The following is a 23,629-nucleotide window of genomic DNA, read 5'->3' on the forward strand; positions in this document are numbered from 1 at the left end:
TGTAAGGCGGCGACTTGGTCTTCGCTTCATACTTTTTCTAAATTCTACAAATTTGATACTTTTGCTTCTTCGGAGGCTATTTTTGGGAGAAAGGTCTTACAGGCAGTGGTGCCTTCCGTTTAAGCGCCTGCCTTGTCCCTCCCTTCATCCGTGTCCTATAGCTTTGGTATTGGTATCCCACAAGTAATGGATGAATCCGTGGACTGGATACACCTTACAAGAGAAAACAAAATTTATGCTTACCTGATAAATTTATTTCTCTTGTGGTGTATCCAGTCCACGGCCCGCCCTGTCATTTTAAGGCAGGTGTTTTTTATTTTTAAACTAGTCACCACTGCACCCTATAGTTTCTCCTTTCTCTTGCTTGTCTTCGGTCGAATGACTGGGAGTGGCAGTTAGGGGAGGAGCTATATAGACAGCTCTGCTGTGGGTGTCCTCTTGCAGCTTCCTGTTGGGAAGGAGAACATCCCACAAGTAATGGATGAATCCGTGGACTGGATACACCACAAGAGAAATAAATTTATCAGGTAAGCATAAATTTTGTTTTATGTAAGAACTTGCCTGATAAATTAATTTCTTTCATATTGGCAAAAGTCCATGAGACCCACCCTTTTTATGGTGGTTATGATTTTTTGTATAAAGCACAATTAGTTCCTTTTTTATGCTTTTTACTCCTTTCTTTCTCATCCCACTACTTGGCTATTCGTTAAACTGAATTGTGGGTGTGGTGAGGGGTGTATTTATAGGCATTTTGAGGTTTGGGAAACTTTTCCCCTCCTGGTAGGATTGTATATTCTATAACTCACTAGCTCATGGACTCTTGCCAATATGAAATAAATGAATTTATCAGGTAAGTTCTTACATAAATTTTGTTTTTATACTTCATGACTGAAAGTCCCCTTTATTTGTAGCACTGGTAAATCCTAGAGTTTCAGAAACACTAGGATTTACCATGACTTTAAGACATGGCTGATATGTGTTATTTTATAGCAACACAACAGAAATGTCCTGTAATTACAAGTTGTTAACTGTCCCTTTAAGTGCCAGTGATTGATTCTTGCTATGATTTTTCCATTCTTGGTCATTTGGTTTATATTAAAATTCTGGTAATTCTCTGGTATGTCTAAACAAGTTTTGTGCTTTATAAAGTGCACAATAAATTATCTATAAGTTTTAGTATTACGTTTTTTACTTGAGATAAACACTATCCCTATTGGGCCTCTTCTTAAAGAGACATTGTTCTCCCCTTTATTGTGTTCCTAATTTTACATTTTAAATGGTTGTGTATTAAATGTTTTACAAATAGCTCCTTTTATGTTTATTTTATAATTTAAAATAGCTGCTTTTGCCTATTGAAACAGCTACCTCTACTGAGATTTTCAAGTCTGCAGTATTGGCTATTGAAAACCTATGTAAATAATAGGCAGCATCAGAAATCAAACATCTGTGGGGTGGAGGGGGAGCCCATTACATTTAAAAGGATGTTCTATTTCTGCAGCTGCTTTGAATAAAATGAACTTATCAACTGCTTGCTTGAGTACATTGTCCCTTTAACACTGTTTATAGTGAATTCTGTTTATTTCAAGAACTGAGTGATGTCCTTAACCACTTACCATTCAATTCGATTCCGGCCTTAACATTACATGATAGCATTGGTTATCGTGTGATTTCGTTTTTCAAGCAAGTGTTTAACATTGGAACTTCGATTAAACACTTGCCCCAGGCATGAAGGGGTTAAATAAAGAAATATATTTTTGCTGCTAGACTTTTATTTCTCTGTATCTGGCACACATAAAACAACGCTGTTAGGGATGATTTTATTCTAGGTAAAAAGCTTTTTGTAATATTTAGATGTAATGTTGCGGCTTTACTTTTATCCAGCTGCCAGTTGTGCTAGTATCTGCATGATATTATTAACTGCGTCTATGTCTTGTTTCCCAGGTCTCTGGTTTATGCAGAAGTGGAAAAAGTCAGGCTCCCTTTTGCAGCTGACTTGTCGAGATCACTCTGACCCGAGGCAAACGTTCCTCTACAAACTCAGCAAGAAGCCAGGTCTGATGTGTTTTACTGCTGTTATTTTTGTGCCTTTTCTTTGTATGATGTGGAAATGGAAATTAGAATTGTCCTAGCTTTCTTTTCACTTCTTTTTGTTAAGGTTTTAACCATATAAATAGCTTACAGGAAAAAGTCAGTTTGCAATTTATTTTGACACACAGGGTAAAAAACATTTATGATTCCTAAAGCTATTTATTTTAGTGAAGAAGAGCTGCCATAAAATGTTTTGTCAGCTGTCATCCATTGGCTTTATATATATAAGTATCTATTATAGTGATATAAATATAAACTATCTCCATTCATTGAAATCTGTAAATCAGTAAGTTTGCCGATTCCATAAGCAAATAAATACTTAAAGGGACACTGAACCCATTTTTTTTCTTTCGTGATTCAGATAGAGCATTACATTTTATGCAACTTTCTAATTTACTCCTATTATCAAATTGTCTTCATTCTCTTGGTATCTTTATTTGAAATGCAAGAATGTAAGTTTAGATGCCGGCCCATTTTTGGTGAACAACCTGGGTTGTTCTTGCTGATTGGTGGATAAATTCATCCGCCAATAAAAAAAAATGCTGTCCTGAACCAAAAAAAAAGCTTAGATGCCTTCTTTTTCAAATAAAGATAGCAAGAGAACAAAGCAAAAATTGATAATAGGAGTAAATTAGAAAGTTTCTTAAAATTGCATGTTCTATCTGAATCACAAAAGAAAAACATTGGGTTCAGTGTCCCTTTAATTTGTTTTCTGTTGCAGCCATTTGGGATTGGACTAAGGCATCAATGATATAATACTCATTTTTGGAACTTTAATCACTTGGTTTGATTAAAGCGGAAGTGTATAGTGCAGATATTTGCAGCTTAGAGAGGTTTTATCACCATAATCAGAAACATTTCTCAATTTTTAGATGATCCAACAAAAGTGTTTCACAGTTTTTGGCTTGTGAATCTATAAGGCCAAAGAGCTTAGGGACTTATTCTAGATAGCAACAGTAATTTCTGTCTCTGCATGTAGCCCAGATCATTTCTGAATAGACCCTTGTTAGAGATACCATCTAGGATGTTTACCTTCATTGTAAACAATCACTAAGAAGCATGTAAGACAGTAAGAAGGTGCAGCATTGTGTAAATCTGCATATATTCAAGGGATAAAGTATGGTAAATAAATGTACTCACAAACTAGAAACGCATTGCATATTTTAGGGATTAATGAGAAGAGTTTCCTTTTAATTGATGTTTTAATAAATGTTTTATCTATATATACTCCTTCGGCTATTTTTCTGTTCTGCCTTTGGAATCTCTTGGCTTGCATGCTGCATTGAAGGGTTCCTGACACTGGAGATCCACTGTACTTCCAAAAAAGAAGATTGTACTTCCAAAAAAAAACCTGTTGTATTTGTAATTATGTATTTTTCTTCTAGAAAAAAAACTTATTTAAAAAAAAGTATTAGTAAATTTATATTTCTTTCATACAGGTGGCAAGAGTCCAAGATCCATTACTCCTGGGAATTACTCTTCCCTACCACTAAGAGGCTGCAAAGATTCCCAAACCCCAAGAACTCTATAAAAACCCCTCCCACCTCACCAGTACCTCAGTCTTGTCTTTGCTTGTGCTGGAGGTGGTGGAAAAATTAAGATTTTAATTTTATTCTTGAGAGAAGAGGGGTTCTCAGATTGAGTTGTGGCCCATTGCCCCTCAAAATACAAGTTGCTGGTTGCAGTGGGGATATAGTCACAATCCTTGCCATGGAGGTTGCAGGGGCTCATTCTTTGCCTCTGCCTGTTAGTTTATTGATCTACTCCTATTCCAGTTCCTCTGCTGTTATGTTTCAGCACTGGTTTCCTTCACTAGCAGAGTACCTTTGGGTAAATACTAGATTTGTATTTACTTGCACTCTATAAGTGGTTTAGGTTATATATGTATATGTATATATAGTTATATATGTACATTACCTTAGGACAGTTATATGTATATTTTTATTTGATATTTTCCTCTTTAAAATAATGTTTTGTTTTCTCACTGCATAATTTTTTTCATGCACGCACTTTTTTGATGCTTCAACGTTTTTCACAAGCGTACATATTTTAGCGTACCCTGGCCTTCGGGTCTGCGTGCTTCAGCGTGATAGTGTGTGTACTTTTTGGCGTCCTTTTCTATTACATATGATGTAAGTTTGACGCCTTATTTTACAAGTGTGCTTGTCTTGTTTTCATAATTTAGCAAATTAAAAGTTTTAGAGTTTCTTTCAGAGGGGGTAAGTGTTTTGTTTTTTTTAAGAGCTCTTTTTATGAAGATATTATCCTTTAACTTTTTTTTCTGCATTTAACTTTATTTTGGTTTTTCTGCAGTTATGGAGCCTTGTAATTCTGTTCCTAAATTGCCTTTGAAGCTGGGTCATTTGAACATTTTAATACCAGTGTAAAATGTTTATATTGTTATATGCCAATGTATTTCCTTTAGTAATCTTATGCAATACATGTATTCATGTTGTAACGCATTCTGACCACTTCTACTATCTTATTGCATCGAAAAGGTATTTATGCTCCTTCTATTTGTTATTTAGAGGAAGAATCTACTTCTTTTTCTCCTGGAATTAAGAATTTAATTTGAACAGTGCTGAAATTTTGGTGGTCATGCTTCTTTCAACTAAAAGTAAAAGGTTAGTTTAGAATTTACCTTCTACTAGTTCTTAGCCTGCTAAGGTTAATGTTTTTAAGTTTTAGCTGCTGTGTCCTCAGAGGGGGTTGTTTTCTCTTTTGATCAAGAGTCTTCCCCTAATTATTAAATAGAATTATTGTTGTATTAATTTTATGTCGACCACATTCATTCTTTTTGTAGGGGAACTTCTTGCTTAATTGCGTACTATAGAGGTTAATAATCCTAAAGTACATGGGAATATACCAACTAAGGGCCAGATTACGCTTGGAGTGCCAAAGTTTGCGTGCGAGCGATAAGGGGTTTATCGCGGTTGTTTGCGCTTGTTGGGTTTATCGCTGGTATTATGAGTTGAAAGTAAACACGATCGCTTGAGCGCAATAGCTATTTACGCTAGAGTGATTACCGCGTCCTCAGAGCTCTGGTTAATTGTTTCACAAGACAAAGAAGTGTCACTAAACACGTCCCTTTATCTAATGGGGGAGCCCCAAAAGGTAAAACGTAGGTTAATTTCTATTGGTTTTGTTCTTTACAGACACTTTCTTGTACCCTAAAGGGAGAATATTGTTTTGTATTAAGTATTTATTTCAGGAATGCCTTCATTATATTATATAACCTCAATAAAAAAAAATTATATTTAAAAAATATTGCACACAAACATTATAAAGGCTCAAAGATATGAGGTCTTAGGTGTTAGAGAAAAAAAAGGCAGCACGAGGGCTTTAACATAGAGATACATACATCTCTAAAGATGTGTGTGTGTGTGTATATATATATATATAAATTAGAGGCAAGAGAGAATATAGAGAATATATATACTCTCATACACAGACAGGGATTTCAGCACTCAAAAATAGGAAAAAGGTATCTCACCAATTTGATTTAAAAATGATATATAATTTATTTATGGCTATGTCCACACTTGTGCATAAACTTTGCAGACAAATCTCCCAACAAGGATGTGTCCATCTGTATTAAGTATAACATACCATAAATACAGTAGTCTCATATGTATTATATGTAATGAAATAAACAACTAAATTGAAAAAGCATGGACAGCTTATAACCAATATGTATAGATTTTTGTGCATATAACTAACGCCAATTGCAGCACCCCTTCCAGAGGGTAGCCCTGTACTCCGACAGGAATCTGCTACCTTAGATTTTCAATGAGGATCCATGAAAATGCGTTACTACACCAGTAGAAAAGTGGAAAAATCAAAGGCAACACCTCTCTCAGAGGGTGACCCAGTTAAACATAACTGGAAACTGTCAGCATGAGATAAAACCTGAGGATCTATGCCAAGGATTAGAGGAACATATAAATGCTTAAATGCATAACGTTACATAGAAATTTTTTGACTCATAATACCAGCGCAACCCGACGATCGCAAAATGCTTAACTTCTAGCACAGTTAATTCTTAAACACCATTGTTAATTGGCGCTCCACTTATAATCTGGCCCTCAGTTTTTATTAGATAACCCTTGGTTAAGTCCCTTGGAGTGTTTCTTGTCCCTGTTGCAGTTTCCGAGATTATATCCAGAGATTAGACTAAACCAGGTATATATTTTTATTCCTTCTGCAAGGTTTAAGAATTTGTATCCTTTTCCAGCTTCCATTATTGAGCTTTGGGAAGCTATTTCCAACGTGTTTTGGGCCATTGTTACTCTGGCTAAATGTACTACCATTCCTTTGGAAGATAGTTCTTCCTTTTATAATCCCTTTAGATAGGAAGTTAAAATTCTTCCTTAGGAGGGCTTATTTGCAAGCAATCTTTTTTGCAGTTCAGTAATATCTATTGCGGATGTGGCTGCTACTTGAATATATATAGTTTGTCTGTGCAGTTTTCACATGATTCTGCCAGTAAAGATTTTGGTAAAGCTTTTTATCTTGTTTAAATGTCATTCTTTCTTTTTCATCATTCATTAATGAAGAGCATTATAGCTAGAATCTTGGTCTGCTTGATATGATTTCTAATTCCAGACTTATATCTCTTTCTTTACAGGCAAAGTTTTTATTTGGTAATGGTTTGGTTTCCATTATTTCTACGATGTCTGGGGGATAAGGAGCTTTTCTTCCTCTGGACAAGAAGTCCAAGGGTATATCTAAAGCTCAGATTTATGTTTTGTCGGCTCTTAGAAATGTTTTTTCTCCATCCAGTATCAGAATTCCTCTGCTTCCGTCTGGAAATGAATAGAATAGCATTTGCAAAATGTTTCAGCACCTATAACTGATCTTGAGCACTAAGTCCTCTGCTTGCAAGGCTGCAAAGCTAAATACCATGCCAATCTATATGCCCAATAATATATCTGGAACAGGTCTAAGCATTTCAAGAAATCTCTCCCTTCCAAGTCTGCATGTAGGTGTGGCCCCCGATTCAGAGTCTCTGGTGGGAGGTAAGTTACGCCTCTTTCAGGAAGCTTGGTTTTAGTCTGTTCAGATTCCTTGGGTTTTTAATATAGTCTCAAGGATATAGAATAGGTTTCAGATCAAGGCCTCCCAAGGGAAGGTTTTTTTTCTTTCCCATGTTCCTAGAAACCCTGTAAAGGCTTAGGTAGAGGGAATTTTCAGGTGAATTCTGAGCTAGAAACTGAACAAGTGTCTCAGGTTCTTACTTTCGAATTGGAAACTGTTCTTATATTCTGCAAGGTCATTTTATGTCCACAATTGATTTTAATGAGGCTTTCCTTTTATGTTCTTATATCAAGGAAAATTATTGTTTTTTGAGGTTTGCTTTTTTGGTTGAGCATTTTCAGTTTATCTTCCATTTGGTCGGGCTGTGGCTCTCAGAATATTCTTACCTTATTATCTGTAATCAGGTCTCAGGGTATTGCAGTGTTTCCTGACCTGGATGATATCAGGTAAGCATAAATTGTGTTTTGTATTCTTATGTCACAATTTATGTACAGCGATAAAGAATCACATACTTGCCTTTTTGACAGCAATCTTATTCCATAATTCTATAGATTAAAATAATGTAACAATGTATTACAGTCTGCTATATGATACAGACTCTTAAATGATGTATCCTCTACCTAAAAGCATTAATACTATGCTAGTAACTCCAGTTCACATTCACTTATTTTCCACTTCAAAATCTAAAACGTCCAGTATAATGGGAAAAAAGAAGCTTAAAAAATATAAGTAGTGTTGTAGATAAAATTGCTTCAGAAAAATAAACTTAGTGTTAAATCAGTTTAGAAAATAGGATGCAAATTCCATTACCATTATAAGTCTCCCTCCTTGCACAAGTGTCAGCAGTCACTTCATTGTGAAGCATTCAGTGTTGGTCTGTTTCTTCCTGACTGTCATCAAGTATGGGAATTGTCATTAATAAAGGTGTAGCCCCGGTGAGTTTCTCTATATACTCAACATTTTTAGAGACATGTGAACTAATTTGACACATATTATGAAAACAATTGTCACCATATGTATGTATTTTAATATGACCGTTCCAGCAGCAACGTCTTAGAATCTCCTTGTTTCCCTGCACACCTATTTGTTAATGCTTTCCTTAAAATGTCCTAAATGCTTTAATAGAAACACACACCTCTATACACCTAGAGAAAGAGAGTGTATTTTAAAGTCTAACACATCTTCCCACCTCTGGTTAAACTTTTTTTTTACTTGATTGTAATATGTTGCATAATTGCGATGTTTTATTATACATATTTGAATAGCAGCGTGTTTTTTATCTGGCCCATAATGTACTGATGGCTAGATTTCTTCCTGGATCGTGTCTGCTCTATTTCTTTATTTTGTTGTTGTTAGCTTATATGTGAGCTATATCTTAAACTAAGGCTCTGTGGAAAATATAAATTTATAGTGCTAGAGAAAAAAGCTTACTGTATAACCATGGAGTGATTTATCCAACAGTTCTGTCTAATGAAGCTTTAAAATTGAGAAATTAAGTCATAAGTTTAAATTGTCTCCTTCCTCCACAAACCATATTTCTTTCTAATGACATGGTGAGTCCATGGATCATCATTAATTACTGTTGGGAATATCACTCCTGGCCAGCAGGAGGAGGCAAAGAGCACCACAGCAAAGATGTTAAGTATCATTTCTCTTCCCACAAACCCCAGTCATTCTCTTTGCCTCTAGTGCAAGAAAGAGGTGAAGTAATAAGGTGTCCTGATTATGATTCTTCCATCAAGATTTATTTATTTTGAAGTCAGGGCAGGATTGCTCTGATCTTCCATCACAATTTGGGTATAGCTGTACTCCACGTTAGTCTCTTCAGCAGGGCTGTGGTAGCTTAAAAGCAGTTAAGAACTTGTAAAGTGGGCTTTGCTGCGTTTTCCTAACATGTTGCTGCCCTGGTATAGAAAGCCTGAGTAAGCTTACTCTGTCTTTCTTTTTACAAAGGTCTTTGTGAGGAGCGGCATCCTCTCATACTTTGTGAGTCGTCTGACTGCCTGACAGCTAGAATGCAGGTAAGTGCCTTTTTGTTCTTCTGGGGCTAGAAGGCTGGCACTGAAAGGGTTAAGACCCTTTGCTTTTATATGGGACATATCCTTATGGATGTTTAGGCAGTATTCAGGCACATAGTCATGAGATTTGGATATTTAGGGGTTAATCCCCTTCATAGAGAGGAAGGGATTATCCTGCTTAGGGTTCAGTTCTAATTTTTAGTTACTTCAAATTAGGCAGCATTCCATTTTTAAAGGGACAGTCAACACCATTTTTTTGTTGTTTAAAAAGGTAGATAATCCCTTTATTACCCATTCCCCAGTTTTGCATAATCAACACAGTTTTAATAATGCACGTTTTACCTCTAATTACCTTGTATCTAAGCCTCTGCAAACTGCACCTTATTTTAGTTATTTCTACAGACTTGCATTTTAGCCAATCAGTGCTCACTCCTAGGAGCTTCACATGCATGAGCTCAATGTTATCTATATGAAACACATGAACTAACGCCCTCTAGTGGTGAAAAACAGTCGAAATGCTTTCAGATTAGAGGCGGCCTTCAAGATCTAAGAAATTAGCATATGAACCTCCTAGGTTTAGCTTTCAACTAAGAACACCAAGAGAATAAAGCAAAATTGGTGATAAAAGTAAATTGGAAAGTTGTTTAAAATTACATGCCCTGAAAACGATATGTTCTAGGTATGTTCTAGCTGGGGAGGTTCCGGTGGAGGAGGAGCAATCAGGTGCAGCTGAGCTCTGTTCTCCAGTCCTGCAGCTCTTGGCGGTGGATTCTCGCGCCCTACCCCACCTGTGAGGTTGCTTCAAGGATAGTGTGAGACATCATCTCTGGAACCTGTGACGGTGGAAATTCATCCCACTGTGACGGCAATAAACCACCTAAACAGGACCGGCACCTTGACCTGGTCTGACAATTAAGCCAAGTGGTATAAACAGCTTTTTTTTTTCTCTTCCAATACAGCAGCTATCCCTTCTCTCCCACGGAGGTTGAGGGAAAGGAGACAAGAAGGGCTTAGAATTTGCCTTATAAGCCTGAAGCCTATTCTCTTCTATTTTACTATATTTGAGGATGCACATAGCCCACCCTTTGGCTTCTGTTTGCCCCTCTCTACTGCTCCCACGCCTGTTGCTCTAACTTCTTCACAGCAACACACTACATCTTTAAGAAATACCTGCAATCTCCTTTGCTTCACCTGGGATCCCATTCAATCTGCAACGGCTGTCTCCCCCTCCCCCACCGGTGCTGCGTGGGAGGCGGCGGGCATAGGTTGCGCTTGACAGGAGACTGGAGGACCAGCTTCTGGACCGCACTTTCTCCTCTGGCGGTATCTGTCTGGATCTCTCTCCCTACCCTCCCACCGTTGTTGCGTGAGAGGAGGTGAGTATATGTGGGTCTAAAATCAAGGATAAGGAACACTCGATCCGGCAGTAGGAGACCTGGCCTGCTCTTGTGTGGGCTAAGGTGCGATCAAGTAGTCACCTTTTCAGCAAACATCTTGCTACTACAGGCGGGCAGCACGAGAGGAGGTAAGTCATAAAAGCTAAAGTTCTCCTCATCTGAGCTGAAGGGAAGGCTTTACACAGCACAAGTATGTAAGCTACGAAGAACATATTAAGATGTGATAAAAAGTTTATTGAACTGGTACATCGAAATAAAAGCGCATAACAAAATCTGATACAAAATCAGGCTCTTAACTAGGTGTGGGTAAATACAAGGACTCCTGTAGTGGCAAATTAAGAGCTAAGATCTCTAGGAAAACTAAGACATGGTACTTAATTGTATCAAAACTAGAGGCCTAAGAATAACTCTGTTAACAAAGTGTACTCAGCGTGCTCAGAGCACACAGTTAACTATTTGTGTGAAAACACACAGACAGGATCCCTGCTCCTTATGAAAGAGTTGGGGGGAAAGGAATAAGTGAGAAGGAGGAAGGAATCCCTTTCTGGAATAACGGAACGTTTGTCTGCATATATTGTATAGGCAAAGAGAAAGTTTTTTTCCTTTCTCTTGCCTTCTCTCACCGAACTGTCCAGAGATTCTTGTTGCAGGGCAGAGAACTTTACTACCCAACTTTTCTTTTTCCCTGTGTTTAAAGTAACTCTCTGTTGGTATAACAGCTTTGTGTGAAAAATGCTTACTATACCCATTGCTTAGAATAATGGAATATTCGCTTGCATATAGTATGTAGATGAAGGAAAAGCTTATTACTGCTGTTTAAATACCCCTGCTGTTAAATCCTCTTTTTTCTTGTGTTCAAACAACTCTCTGTTGTTATAACAGCTTTATTTGTCAGTGTATGTGCTAAGGCCAAGAATACACTATAGATGGGCAATGCTTGTTTACTATGCTTTTCTTAAAAGTGAACATATAACATTGTAATACTGCGAAGCCTGATTTTTTTCCTTTCCTCCTGCAACTTATTTTCCTTTTTGCTCTGAACAGAGGGAGGGGAGAAGGGGAAAGAAGGAAAAAAAAGGAAAGAGATAAGGCGGAGTGAAATAGGACAAGGGGAGAGAATATTAATTTTTCTTCTATTGGGATTGGGATTCACCTTGAGGGTTGAATATTTTTCCTTTTTGTTAATAGGGAATTTTGTGTATATAGTTAAGTGCTGTAAGGGAGGGAGGGGCAGGGGGAAGAGAGGGAGGATCCTTCTCTTTCCCTTCTTTTCCTAGATCCCTTTATATTGCCGAGTTGCTCTCTGGCTGGTCCTGTGACTCCCTTCTTATAGATCCTACACTATTCACTACCCTAAATTGTGAGTAATTTTTTCTTGAGCACTACCCCTTTTTTTTTTTTTTCTTCTTGATTGCACTCCCTTCCTGCACGCGGCACCTTCCCTTATTTTATTTTTTTTTTAAATTCCTTCTCTATGATTCCTCTTATTCACTTTAATTATCACGGTATATGGATAAATTCCTCCACAGTCACTCCCGGACTCCCTCACCAGCCATGGCGGCTAAACAAAGAGAAAGAAGAACCAAAATTACTGCAGATCCCGCTACTGATTTACAGCCACCTCCTTTAAATATACTAACTACTAATGAAGTGACTAACATGCAAGTATTGGTAACGAATATCGCAGAGGCTTTAAATCCTAAATTCGATGCCCTTAGGGTGGAGACTAAACACGATATTACTTTACTATCCCAAGAAATGAGACATTTCACTAACAGAATTAATGAACTAGAGCAGAGAGTATCTGACCTAGAGTACCTCACCACTGTGCAAAGCACAAGCTTAGAATCCACGGTTGCTACTCTAACTAAAATGCAGATTAAAATTGAGGATCTTGAAAACCCTGCTAGATGAAATAATATTCGTATTATTGGGGTACCTGAGGGAAAACAACCTGAAAACCTAAGTTTATCTCAGAGACTCTGGTGCAGCTCCTTAAAATCCCCCCCAGCAACCCTCAAATTGTGGTTGAAAGGGCACATAGAATAGGGCAGTTAAAAGTAGATAGTAAAGGAAATAGCAGACCCAGACCTGTAATAGCCAAGCTGCTCAATTTTAATGATAAGGTAACTCTTCTGCAATATTTTCGTAAGAATCAACCCATCATGTTTAAAGAAAATAGAATTCTCATATTTCAGGACTACTCAGCAGAAATAGCTTTTAAAAGAAAGAATCTGGCCCCAACATGCTCTAAGTTTATCCAACAAGGGTACCAGGCCCTAATTATTTATCCCTCTAAACTGAAGGTTTTTGTTAAGGGAAAGGCTTATCTCTTTGAAAATGCACAAGATGCAGAAAAACTTCTGAGTCAATTAAACTCCCCTGAGTAACAATGAGTCTGCATAAAAGATTTTTTTGCCAACTTCCTTCCTTTTTTTTTTTTCCTCTCTCTTCTTCCTCTGCCCCCCCTCCCCACTAGCTAAATCTCATGGCTAATTTTAAAATGGTATCTTGGGATATTGGAGGTATTACCACCCCCATAAAGAGGAAATCGATTCTCACTCAGTTAAGAAGAATGGATGCAGACATAGCTTTCCTCCAGGAAACGCATCTCAACCTGGCAGAAACTTCGAAGCTTAAAACATCATGGGTGAAGGAGGTGGTTGCCTCGCTAGGGCATGGGAGAAAGAGAGGGGTGGCTGTTCTAATAGGAAAACAAATTAATGCAGAAGTGTTATATGCCGGGACAGATCCAGAGGGGAGATCATTGATTTTAAAAATTAAAACTGGTAATCGTATTTTTACACTTTGTAATGTATATGCACCTAACACTCTTGATCCAGAGTTTTGGAATCAGTTGCAAACCAAAATCTTTTCTTTATTGGAGGGCTACTTTATTCTTGGAGGAGATTTCAACATGGCCCTCTCGATAGATTAAGGCAAAATACAAAGCAGAAAAAGCAGAAAAGGGATAATTTGGAAACTAAATTACTTACCAAAATTATGCAGAACCTAGGTACTAAAGATATATGGAGGATGCAAAATCCAGATGATAGGGACTATACATGCTTTTCCAAAGCCCATAAAACTCTATCAAGAATTGATCTTTTCTTGATAGACGAAAGACTTTGCACATTTGAGGTAAAAGCAAAAATACTTCCTATCTCTTTGTCTGATCATGGGCCGATTACTTTAGATTTTCAAGTTAAACATCCTACGTCTAAATCTATTCGGTTTTTCTTTTCCTCTTTTCTAGCATCAGATCTGAAATTTAAGAACTGTCTTAGAACCAAGTTCAATTATTATAACTAGTGCAATTCAGAATACAGAGATCGCCCCGTCATATTTTGGGAGGCGGCAAAAGCAGTATTAAGAGGCGAAATTATCGCTTACACTGCTATGCTAAATAAAAAACTTCAAAGGAGAGAGAACTAACGAATGCAGTCACAAATGCATATAACCGACTCCTTCTTGATCAGAATTCGGCTAACTGGGCTAAATACACTAAAGCTAAGAGCAATAAAGACGCTTTTGCGTTTTTTCGAGAAACCCAGAAAGACTTAAAATTACAGTCAAAACTATATACAGATTTGGAAATAAATCTGGGAAATTGTTAGCCAACTTGGTTAAAAGTGAAAAAAAACTTCACTGATTGAGAAGTTACTGATAGGGGGGAAGCATGTTCTCAAACATGAGGAAATAGCGGAAGAAATGGTAAAATACTATCAAAACATCTATGCCCCTAGAAACTCAGATTTAGTCCAGGTGGAGGATTTCTGGAGCAAAATTTATTTTCCTAAGTTATCTGAGGAATCAGCTGAGATTCTCAACGCCCCAATTGCAGAAGAAGAAATTAAGAAAGCCATTTCTGATCTGGCCCTGAACAAAGCCTCCGGACCGGATGGGTTACCCAATGAATTTTATAAAATGTTATCCCTTGTGATCTCATCACATCTTTGTAAACTATATAATTATATGCACTTTGATGGAGGGACAGTAGCAAAATCTTTTTCAGCTTCTTTTACAACCTTAATTCTTAAAAGTGGGAAGGACCCATACCAGAAAGAGTCATATAGGCCTATCGCCTTATTAAATTCTGATTATAAGATCTTCACTTCTATTCTCGCCCAAAGACTGCAAAAAATACTAGTTAATATCATTCATAGAGATCAAGCTGGATTCTTAAATGCTCGAAACTCTTCAGCAAAAATTAGAGAGGTTCTGGTGGTGTCAGAATTTCTATTCAATGCGGGGGTGTCGGGAGGGGGAGGAGGCTGCCCCTGACCTAGCTGTGATCTCAATCGATGCAGAGAAGGCATTTGACTCAGTTCAACACGATCATCTTTTCTCTTCCCTAGAAAAGTTTGGTTTTAGAGGATGCTTTCTCAGCTTTATCAAAAACCTATACGATCAACCTTATACGAAAATAAATGTAAATAATATACTCTCTATGCAAATCACACTGGGCAGGGGAACCCGTCAGGGTTGTCCCCTCTCCCCCCTCCTCTTTGATCTCTGCATTGAACCATTAGCAATCATGATCAGACAACAACTAGAAGGTATCAAAATAGGTAATTATGAACTAAAACTAGCCCTCTATGCAGATGATATACTTATCTATTTATCAGATACTAAATCTAATATACCTAAGCTGCTACAAATCATTAGTCAATTTGGCTCATTCTCTGGCTATAAGGTAAACACCACAAAATCAGAATTACAATGGCTTAGAAGAAACAATAATTCCCTTAGCAATATTCCTTTTCGCTTGGTTATAAAACATCTTGGCATTAATATTCCAAGCAATCCAAAAGATCTGTATAGTCTTAATATTCCTCCAGTCTTATTAAATTTCAGAGAAAAGCTTAGAAGATGGGAAAATTTACCACTTTCTATTTCTGGACGAAATGCGCTGTTTAAGATGGTTCTCTTCCCTAAACTGCTCTATGTCTTACAGAATACAGCAATAATGCAATAATGCTTCTAGAGAGAGATGTTCGGGCAATAAATAGTATGCTTAGAAGATTTATTTGGCAGAGCATGAGACCTAGGATCGTGCTGAATAAATTATCTTCTTCAAAAACCTATGGAGGCTTTGCCCTTCCTGATGTAAGGTTGTATAATCTTGCTTTTTTAGCACGAACAGTAGCTGATTGGATCTTCTCTGACTATGTGGTGAATAATAAACTTGAAGAAAAAATCTGTGACCCATATCTACCAAGGGCATTGATTCACTGTGAGCCAAAAGAATGGCCAACCAGTATTAGAGCACTAAAAATGTTTCTTAATCCATTGAAGGCCTGGTGGAAGATAGGAAATCTGCTAGAAATAAATTGTCGGGTTTCGCAAAATATCTGCCTCTAATGGGCAATCCAAAATTTCAGGCAGGCCTGGACTCATGGGTTATTAAAGATTGGCATTTACTAGGATTAGATAAGATTGTATATTTCGTGGACCAAGAGAAAAAATGCATAAAACCATTTGAGGAACTTAAGAATGAGTTTAACCTTTCTAATAAAGAGTTTTTTGCGTACTTGCAGATAAGGCATTATGCTGTCGATCTAATGAGGACAGCCAAGTGGTGCTGGGATCTAGGTAGCTTAGAGGGCTAGCTTACTTTAGTAAAAAAAAAAGGGCTGATGTCCATCACTCTATGCTACCATTTGCTTGGAGTTAGCAAAGGGAAGTACCTCCTTGAAAAAGCGGCTCATTAATGGAATTTAATGCTGTCACAAGACAATATTGATAGCAAATTTATACAAACCTCTATCCACAAAGTGTCTCAGGCTACGCTTTCAGCTACATGGAGGGAGGCGCATCTTAAACTGCTACATAAATACTACTATACCCCTGAAAAAGGGTATAAACTTCGGAACTCAAATTTCAACAAATGTCCCAAATGCTCTCTGATGGCTGCAGACCTAACACATATGTTATGGAACTGCCCATTGATTAGGCAATTTTGGCACAAAATAGAATTCTGGATGAAGGTATCACTTAAGATCTCCCCTCTGGGTCTCTCACTGATTTAGGTTATATTCTGTTTAAAGAACTAGGAAGAACATCAGCCCAATGAAAAATTAATTATTTCAGTTATTCTGGCAGCTAGATATTTAATTTTTAAGAAATGGAAATCAAGAGATCTACCAACGGTATCAGAGATTAAAAGTTTTCTTAAGAAGCAATGTATCCTAAAACAGTGAGATACCAATATTGACAAGGAAGCTGATATTAGGCTATTTTTTAGTAAGTGGGCAGCATTTATTAAATCACTCCCGGTCCCAGAAATCGACCAGATAATCCTCCCCTTTCAGAATTCAGAATTAGTGCTTTTGGGGATATGGTAATTGAAGCAGGGAAGAGAGATGATCTTTACCCCCTCCCTCTCCCCTATCTCCCCCCTCTTCCTTGGCCTTTTTTTTTTTTCCACAATAAGTGGAAGTGGATAGCTGTTGGCTTAGTTGTGGTGGATAAAATTAGGAGGTAGATTAGTGAAGAAAATGGATTTATTAGTACAGTTCATAATATATAATTAAAAGTTGTAACCAATTAAGTTAGCTTATTATAAGCAAGAATATGACAAAAGTATGATTAGGCTATTGGTTGTAAAGTGGCAATTAACTTTGGAATTATTAATAAGATACCTAAGTATGGGGTCGGACTGTGTTTTTGGTTACTCTAAAGTATTAACTTTTTAATTTTATTTTCTTCAGGATCCAACCCTCATAGGTACATATTTTTGTTTTATTAACCTAGAGATTGCAATTTTAGTTGGAATTAATAACATTAATGATTGTGGATTCAATAATGCTTATGTTTAAATTATGTACTGTATGTTGAAAAGAACTGCTTAAATGTAATGTGTTGAAAACAAATAATAAAAAGAAAAAAAAAATGACATGCCCTATTTAAATCATGAAAGTTTTTTTTTTACTTGACTGTCCCTTTAATGACTGAATGGGCTAAAGTAAGACTAGGTCAGGGGTGGAAGCGGGTTTGCGCCACTTTTTAAGGTCTGCATAGCTATGATGGGACGAGCCTTATTGTGTTCTTTTATACGAGTTCTTTGCTGGCAGAGGTGCACAACTTTCACTGAGTTTGGAGTAATTTTAGGAGCTGAGCGATGCTCTATGTTCCTCTTATAACTGTGACATGCAATAAGAGTGTTCAGGGTTCCTGTGCGGCAAGATAAAGGGTGAGGTTTTCGCGCTTCATCTACATGCCGTCTTCATGTCCCGCCTCCTTCCTTTCTGTATGGGGAAGCGCCATCTTGGACTGCAATATCAGTCGTAATAACCTTGCCTCGTTCTCTGTCCGAGAACAGAGCGGCGTTACTGTCCGGAACGGCTCTGTGGAACTTAGTCCTATGAGATAGAGTATTGTGGTTTTATTAAATCAGGCTCTACCTCTGTACTTATACTATCGGGAGATCCTTTGTAGGACTTGTTAGACTTATATTTTCGAAGTCTTACTGCTATATAAGAGTTTTTGTGGGTATGTTTTATTTCCACCATATAAAGGATAGATTCCCGTGTAAATAAACTTCCACTGTCGAAATGCCAATATACATGGAGTGGGATTGGACAGTAGTTATGCAATGTTTTCTTAGGTACGCATACATCTGCCCCTGTTTTAAATTAGATTTCCTTCACTTAAGGAAATATTACCATTATTTCATTGTATAACTCATTTTTCCTAGAGAATTGAACAGAGATCTGTTCCTAAATATATTTAAAAGAAACATTATTTTATTTTAAGCAAGTTTCTATAATCTTAAAGTGACAGTGTCATTTTAAAATATTTGGAAATATTTTAAGAAAATTATTTTAGCCTCGTCTCCTTGGATGATGCTGTTTAGGCCTTGCCACAGCTTCTTCTCAAACGTCCCAAGCCCTTTTATGGTGTCTCATGCAGTGCCCTGCAGTTCCTCTCAATCTCCTGGAATAGTTGTTTGCTGGCAGAATTGTCTGCCCTGGTGTCTTCTGGTATCTGTGGCATGATCTGCTTTTCCTATCTTAAAGGGAATTCGCAAGAGGAAATATGAGTGAATCAGATTTTCTGCACCACTTGCTACACATATTGCCCTCCTTATAGTCTGATAAGGTGGATAGTCGGTAGCATCCGAGGTTTAAATCTCCGATTCGGACAGTTTAATTCCTTCATCTGATGCTGAAGTAGTTTCCTTCAGATTCAGGCCTGAACACCTTTGAATTTAGGAGGGGTTGGCCACCTGGTAAACTTCGATTCCCTGTCGTTGTTAATCCACAAGAATCTAGTTCATGTTATATATACTAGGATTTGTCTGGAAAAAAAATTCCTGTTCCCGTAGAATTTTCTCAGGTATGGGAGAAGTTAAGGAAGTTTTTTCTCCCATCTCCTGTCTGTCATAAGCTGTCTCCTTTAAATAGGAGCACAACACAGCCAATGTAGTCTAGTAGTTAGCTCATGACTTTGCAACTCAAGTTTGTTGGTTCGTATCCAGCTGCTGACGCTGGATGTACCTATTTAGTGCTTAACGTTTACTGATCAAAGAACCAGCAGACACATGTTCTAATCCAATACAGAGCTTCTGCTCAGCAATCTCACACATAATCTTATGTGTTTTTTATTAAAATTGGCAATCTGGACTTCTCTCCATATAAAGGATAGATGCTTTTTTAAGGTTGCAGTCTTTATGAACAAGGGCAGCATAATTTTGGTGTGACGCCTTGTAGGACTCCGATCTGGAGGACTCCGTGGGAAGTCCCAGAACAGAAAGGCTGTTAGGTCAATCTTTTATTCTGTGGCTGTTTCCCTTTGTCTTCCAAGCAGGAGCCGTTCAAGTCCTCTTGGATACCCAGTCAGTCTGGATCAGGGGGAAGTTATTAAAGGTGTGAAAAAGCCCCTTTCCTAATATTGGGTCAGTGACTAAAATCAGTGTCAGGCTTTTCCTTATAATACATTTACCTTATTTAAAGAATGATACTTACACCAGTCTTATAAAAAGGGATACATTTATTAAATGACAAATCTATACATGAGTGGTGAGAGAAGCGTCTAACGTACAAGGCTCTATTCGTCTAACCTGTCTACACTATAAACTAATGCCTGTGGGTGGGTGGGTGCATGCGAAGACTGCTGCAGTCTGTCTATTACCTGTTGGTGTTATGTGTCCTTCCTTTTTCCTCTCTTTCAAGCTGCTAATGAAAACATATTTATAGCCAAACAGCCACACCATGAAGACAGTCCCAGCCAATCAAATCCATTCATCTCCTGGTTTATAACAATTCATCTGTTGAGTTAACTGCCTGTAGATGTTGCTGTGGTCCAAGAAATGAGTTTTCCTAATGCCATCTGACCTTTGTGACCCATCTCAGGACTGACCTTATCTGAGTCCCTTTGAAGATTTATGATGCCATTGTCCTGTCCTGTGTCCTTTTGAAGCTTTATGACATTTGATTTTCTATCCTCAGGAAGGAGCGCAGGTCTCACCTGTCTTATCTGCATTGGTAGCCTTTGATCCTTCTGTACAGGCCTTGGGGTCGAGTTACTTGATATTGTCTCTTGGAAACTAGTTTATTCAATAGGGTTAAGCTTTCCTTACTATAGCAAAATGTGCTTTTCCAGTTATACAGTTATTACAAAAGGAACCCGCAGCTAATGCTCATTCAGCAGGTAGGGTTTACCCCCAAGCCAGGATCGGATCCTGTAGGGGGCCATTATATCTCAGTTTTTCTCATACCTAGATAAGAGAGGCCCTAGATTCCTTGGGGCTGTGGTCAGAGTTTTCCAGGGTTATGTATCGTAATTAAACTCCTTCCTCCCAGGAGCAGGTTCACATCTCAAGAATAGCTTTACCTGGTGATGAGAGAGGCGTTCTATATATGTCTTGGTCCAAGAGGCTCAGTTCATGGTGACCATAGACCTGGAGGACATGTATGTTCCAGTTCCTGAGTTTTGACTTTCTGTCAAACACTTTCAGTTTGTGGCTCTTTCCTCTGGCCTTGCCATAGCTCTCAGAGGGGGCTATATTGCCAGGGATCAGGTTTCAGTGAATTGCTGTGGTGACTTTCCTGGACGTCATAAGGTTCAGGCACCATCTTTTCAACAAGCAAACTCTCATACTGAGATCTTGTTGTTTTTCTTCATTCCACGGATGGAAGTGAATCTGAAGATGATTTCCCTTGTTCCAGCTACAGGGGTAGTTTCTTAGGGACCATATTAGTTTCCCTATCTCTGAAAATATTGACAGAGGTCAGAAAATAGTGGATTTTTTCCTCTTGCCTTTTTCTTTTTGGCATTCTACTGTTTGGCCATTCTGTGGCTCAATATATGGAGGTAATTGGTCTGATGGTTGATTCATTGGACATCATTCCTTAGCTTGATTCCATCTGAGTGTCTGCTGTTATGCATTTTCAGATAGTGGACCAGGGGGCAGGATAGATCTAGAATAAGTGGTAGATCGCTTGCTTGGCTTGCGAGAGGTAGCAGGATTGTTACCCGCATTCTCCAGTTCTCAGGTGCTTCTGTCTCGGGGCTCATGCTTCCGGAGATTTTCCTGAGTAATAGTGACCATGGTCGCTAGCCTGTTGGATAGTGCTTATGGACTTAGTAGGAGTATGCTCTTCCCTTAACCATTTTTTAGTTAAAAGTGATCTACATTGCTCTGATGGCTTTGCCTCAGTTGTTTTAACCGTTTTTTCCGGTTCTGGTTGTACAATTTCATCTCAGCGGTTACGTTAACCACTTGGGAGGAACCTGGAGTTCCTTTGCCATGATTGGCTTGGACTGTTCGGTGGGTGGATGATCAAATCGTTGTTTATCCGCTATTCACATTTCAGGAGTTACTACCGGGAGCGGTCTTCTTGAGCAGTCAGATTTTTCTCCCTGAGGTGTTCTCTAGGTTAACCCTCAATGAGTGGTACTGGAGTTGGAGATGGCAGTACGCCAAGCTTCCAGGTTATGTTAAAGGTCTAGAGATCAGCAGGCTGCTCTGTTAAATTCCCTGGCATTTCCTTAGGATTCAGTCTGGCATCACTGTTTCTTGGTTTGCTCCTCTTCCACAAATCATTGTTCGTATCAAACAGGAGAGGCATTAATTCCTGCGTGCCTCGCAGGACCTGGTAGGCAGACCTAGAGGAGATGTTATCTCTTCACCTTGGAGACTGCCTCTGAGTAAGGACCTTCTGATCAGGGTCCCTTCTCTCATCCAAATTTAGTTTCTCTCAAGCTGTCTGGTTGGAGATTGAACGCTTAGTTTCCTCTAAGCATGGGTTTTCAGATTCGGGCCTTGAGACTTTGATACAGGCTGGTAAGACTGTGACTAGAGAGATTTACCATATAGTATTGAGGTGAATCCAAGGGCTACTCTTGGAGTAGAGTTAGGATTCCTAGAATTTTGTTTTTTCTCCAGGAGGGTTTGGAGAAAAGTTTGTCAGCAAGTATTCTGAAGGATTTCTGCCTTGTCTATTTTGTTAAGCAGATGTGCCAGACGTGCAATCCTTTTTTCAGGCCTTCGTCAGAATCAGGCCTGTGTTTAAATCTGTTACTACTCCTGGAGTCTTAACCTTGTTTTTAGAGTTTTTCAGCAGGCTCCGTTTGAGCCTATGCATTCCTTAGGTATTAAGATGTTATCTTGGAAGGTTTCGTTTTTGTTGCCATTTCTTCTGCTTGGAGAGTCTCTGAACTATCAGCGTTACAGTATGATTCCCCTTACCTTATCTTTCATTCGGATAAGGTGGTTCTGCGAACCGTTGTTCCTTTTTTGTGTCCTAATCCTCCTTCTCATAAGGAGCGTTTTGTTTGTCTGTTTCTCTGAGAAACGCAAGGGCCAAAAAGCTACAGCTACTTCTCTTTCGCTCTGGCTGAAGAGGATAATTTGTTTGGCCTATGAAACTGCTGGACGGCAGCCTCCTGAGAGAATCACGGTTCACTCTACTAGGGCTGTTTCTTTTTCCTGGGCCTTCAAAAACGAAGCTTCTGGGAACAGATTTGCAAGGCTGTAGTAACTTGGTCCTCTCTACATACTTTTGCCTCTTTTGGGAGTAAGGTTCTGCAAGCAGTGGTGCCTTCTGGTTAGGTTACCTGTCTTGTCCCTCCCTTATCATCTGTGTCCTCTAGCTTGGGTATTGATTCTCAACAGTAATTAATGATGATCCATGGACTCACCGTGTCATTAGAAAGAAAACAAAATTTATGCTTACCTGATAAATTTCTTTATTTCTTGACACGGTGAGTCCGCGGCCCGCCCTATTTTTTTCATACACTTTTTTGTTATTTAAACTTCAGGCACCTCTGCATTTTGTGTTGTTTCCTTTCTCTTCTTTCCTTCGATCAAATGACTGGGGTTTTTGGGAAGGGAAGTGATACTTAAAGGGACAGTTTACTCAAAACATTTCTTCCCATCAATTTGTTCCCAATGATTCACTTTACCTGCTGGAGTGTATTAAATTGTTTACATGTATTTCCATTAACCTTATATTGGCATTTGAATTAGTTTATTTAGCCTGTGGTATCCCCACCCATCCTGAAAGTTTTTGGCCACGAGGCCAAGCTGTATTAACACAGCCAGTAGAAGAAATTACACTCCCTGTGAGTTATAGAAGAGATAAGGTAATACAATGTTAATTATCCATTGTTCTCTCCAAGTATTGGTGATTGGTTTATGGACAGATATAAGATAAAGAAGCAAGTATATGTACACAATGTGATAAAGTAATGAGATCTGATTATACCTACAAGCTCAACCCATTTTATTAGGTTGAGGCTTCAAAACACAAAATCAGCTAATTCATATACACAAATGAGCCTTAAAAAAGCAAATCTCATACATTTTATACTCTGCAGCTGGTAAAAAAAATTAATTAAAAAGACATTAAGGAAAAAACAATTTTATAGTATACTGTCCCTTTAACATCTTTGCTGTGGTGCTCTTTGCCTCATCCTGCTGGCCAGGAGTGATATTCCCAACAGTAATTAATGATGATCCGTGGACTCACCTTGTCAAGAAAGAAAGAAATTTATCAGGTTAGCATAAATTTTGTTTTTTCTTTCTCCTATGTGTCATCTTTTTTTAATTCTTAACAGCTTCTCGTCTTTTTTTAACACCCA

At 38.2% G+C, this 23,629-nt stretch overlaps 1 protein-coding gene across 5 annotated transcripts in view; it reads left to right on the plus strand.

Annotated features, from left to right (window-relative positions):
* Positions 1-23,629, plus strand: part of FAM135A (family with sequence similarity 135 member A) — a 672,026-nt gene that overhangs the window by 643,143 nt on the left and 5,254 nt on the right. For all 5 annotated transcript variants that reach the window (XM_053710421.1, XM_053710424.1, XM_053710423.1 and 2 more), the window contains one exon: positions 1,942-2,052. In XM_053710421.1, coding sequence (XP_053566396.1) covers positions 1,942-2,052 — 111 coding nt within the window. The remainder of the gene's footprint in view (positions 1-1,941; positions 2,053-23,629) is intronic.

This window comes from Bombina bombina, chromosome 4, assembly GCF_027579735.1.
Source record: "Bombina bombina isolate aBomBom1 chromosome 4, aBomBom1.pri, whole genome shotgun sequence".
Classification (NCBI taxonomy): Eukaryota; Metazoa; Chordata; class Amphibia; order Anura; family Bombinatoridae; genus Bombina; species Bombina bombina.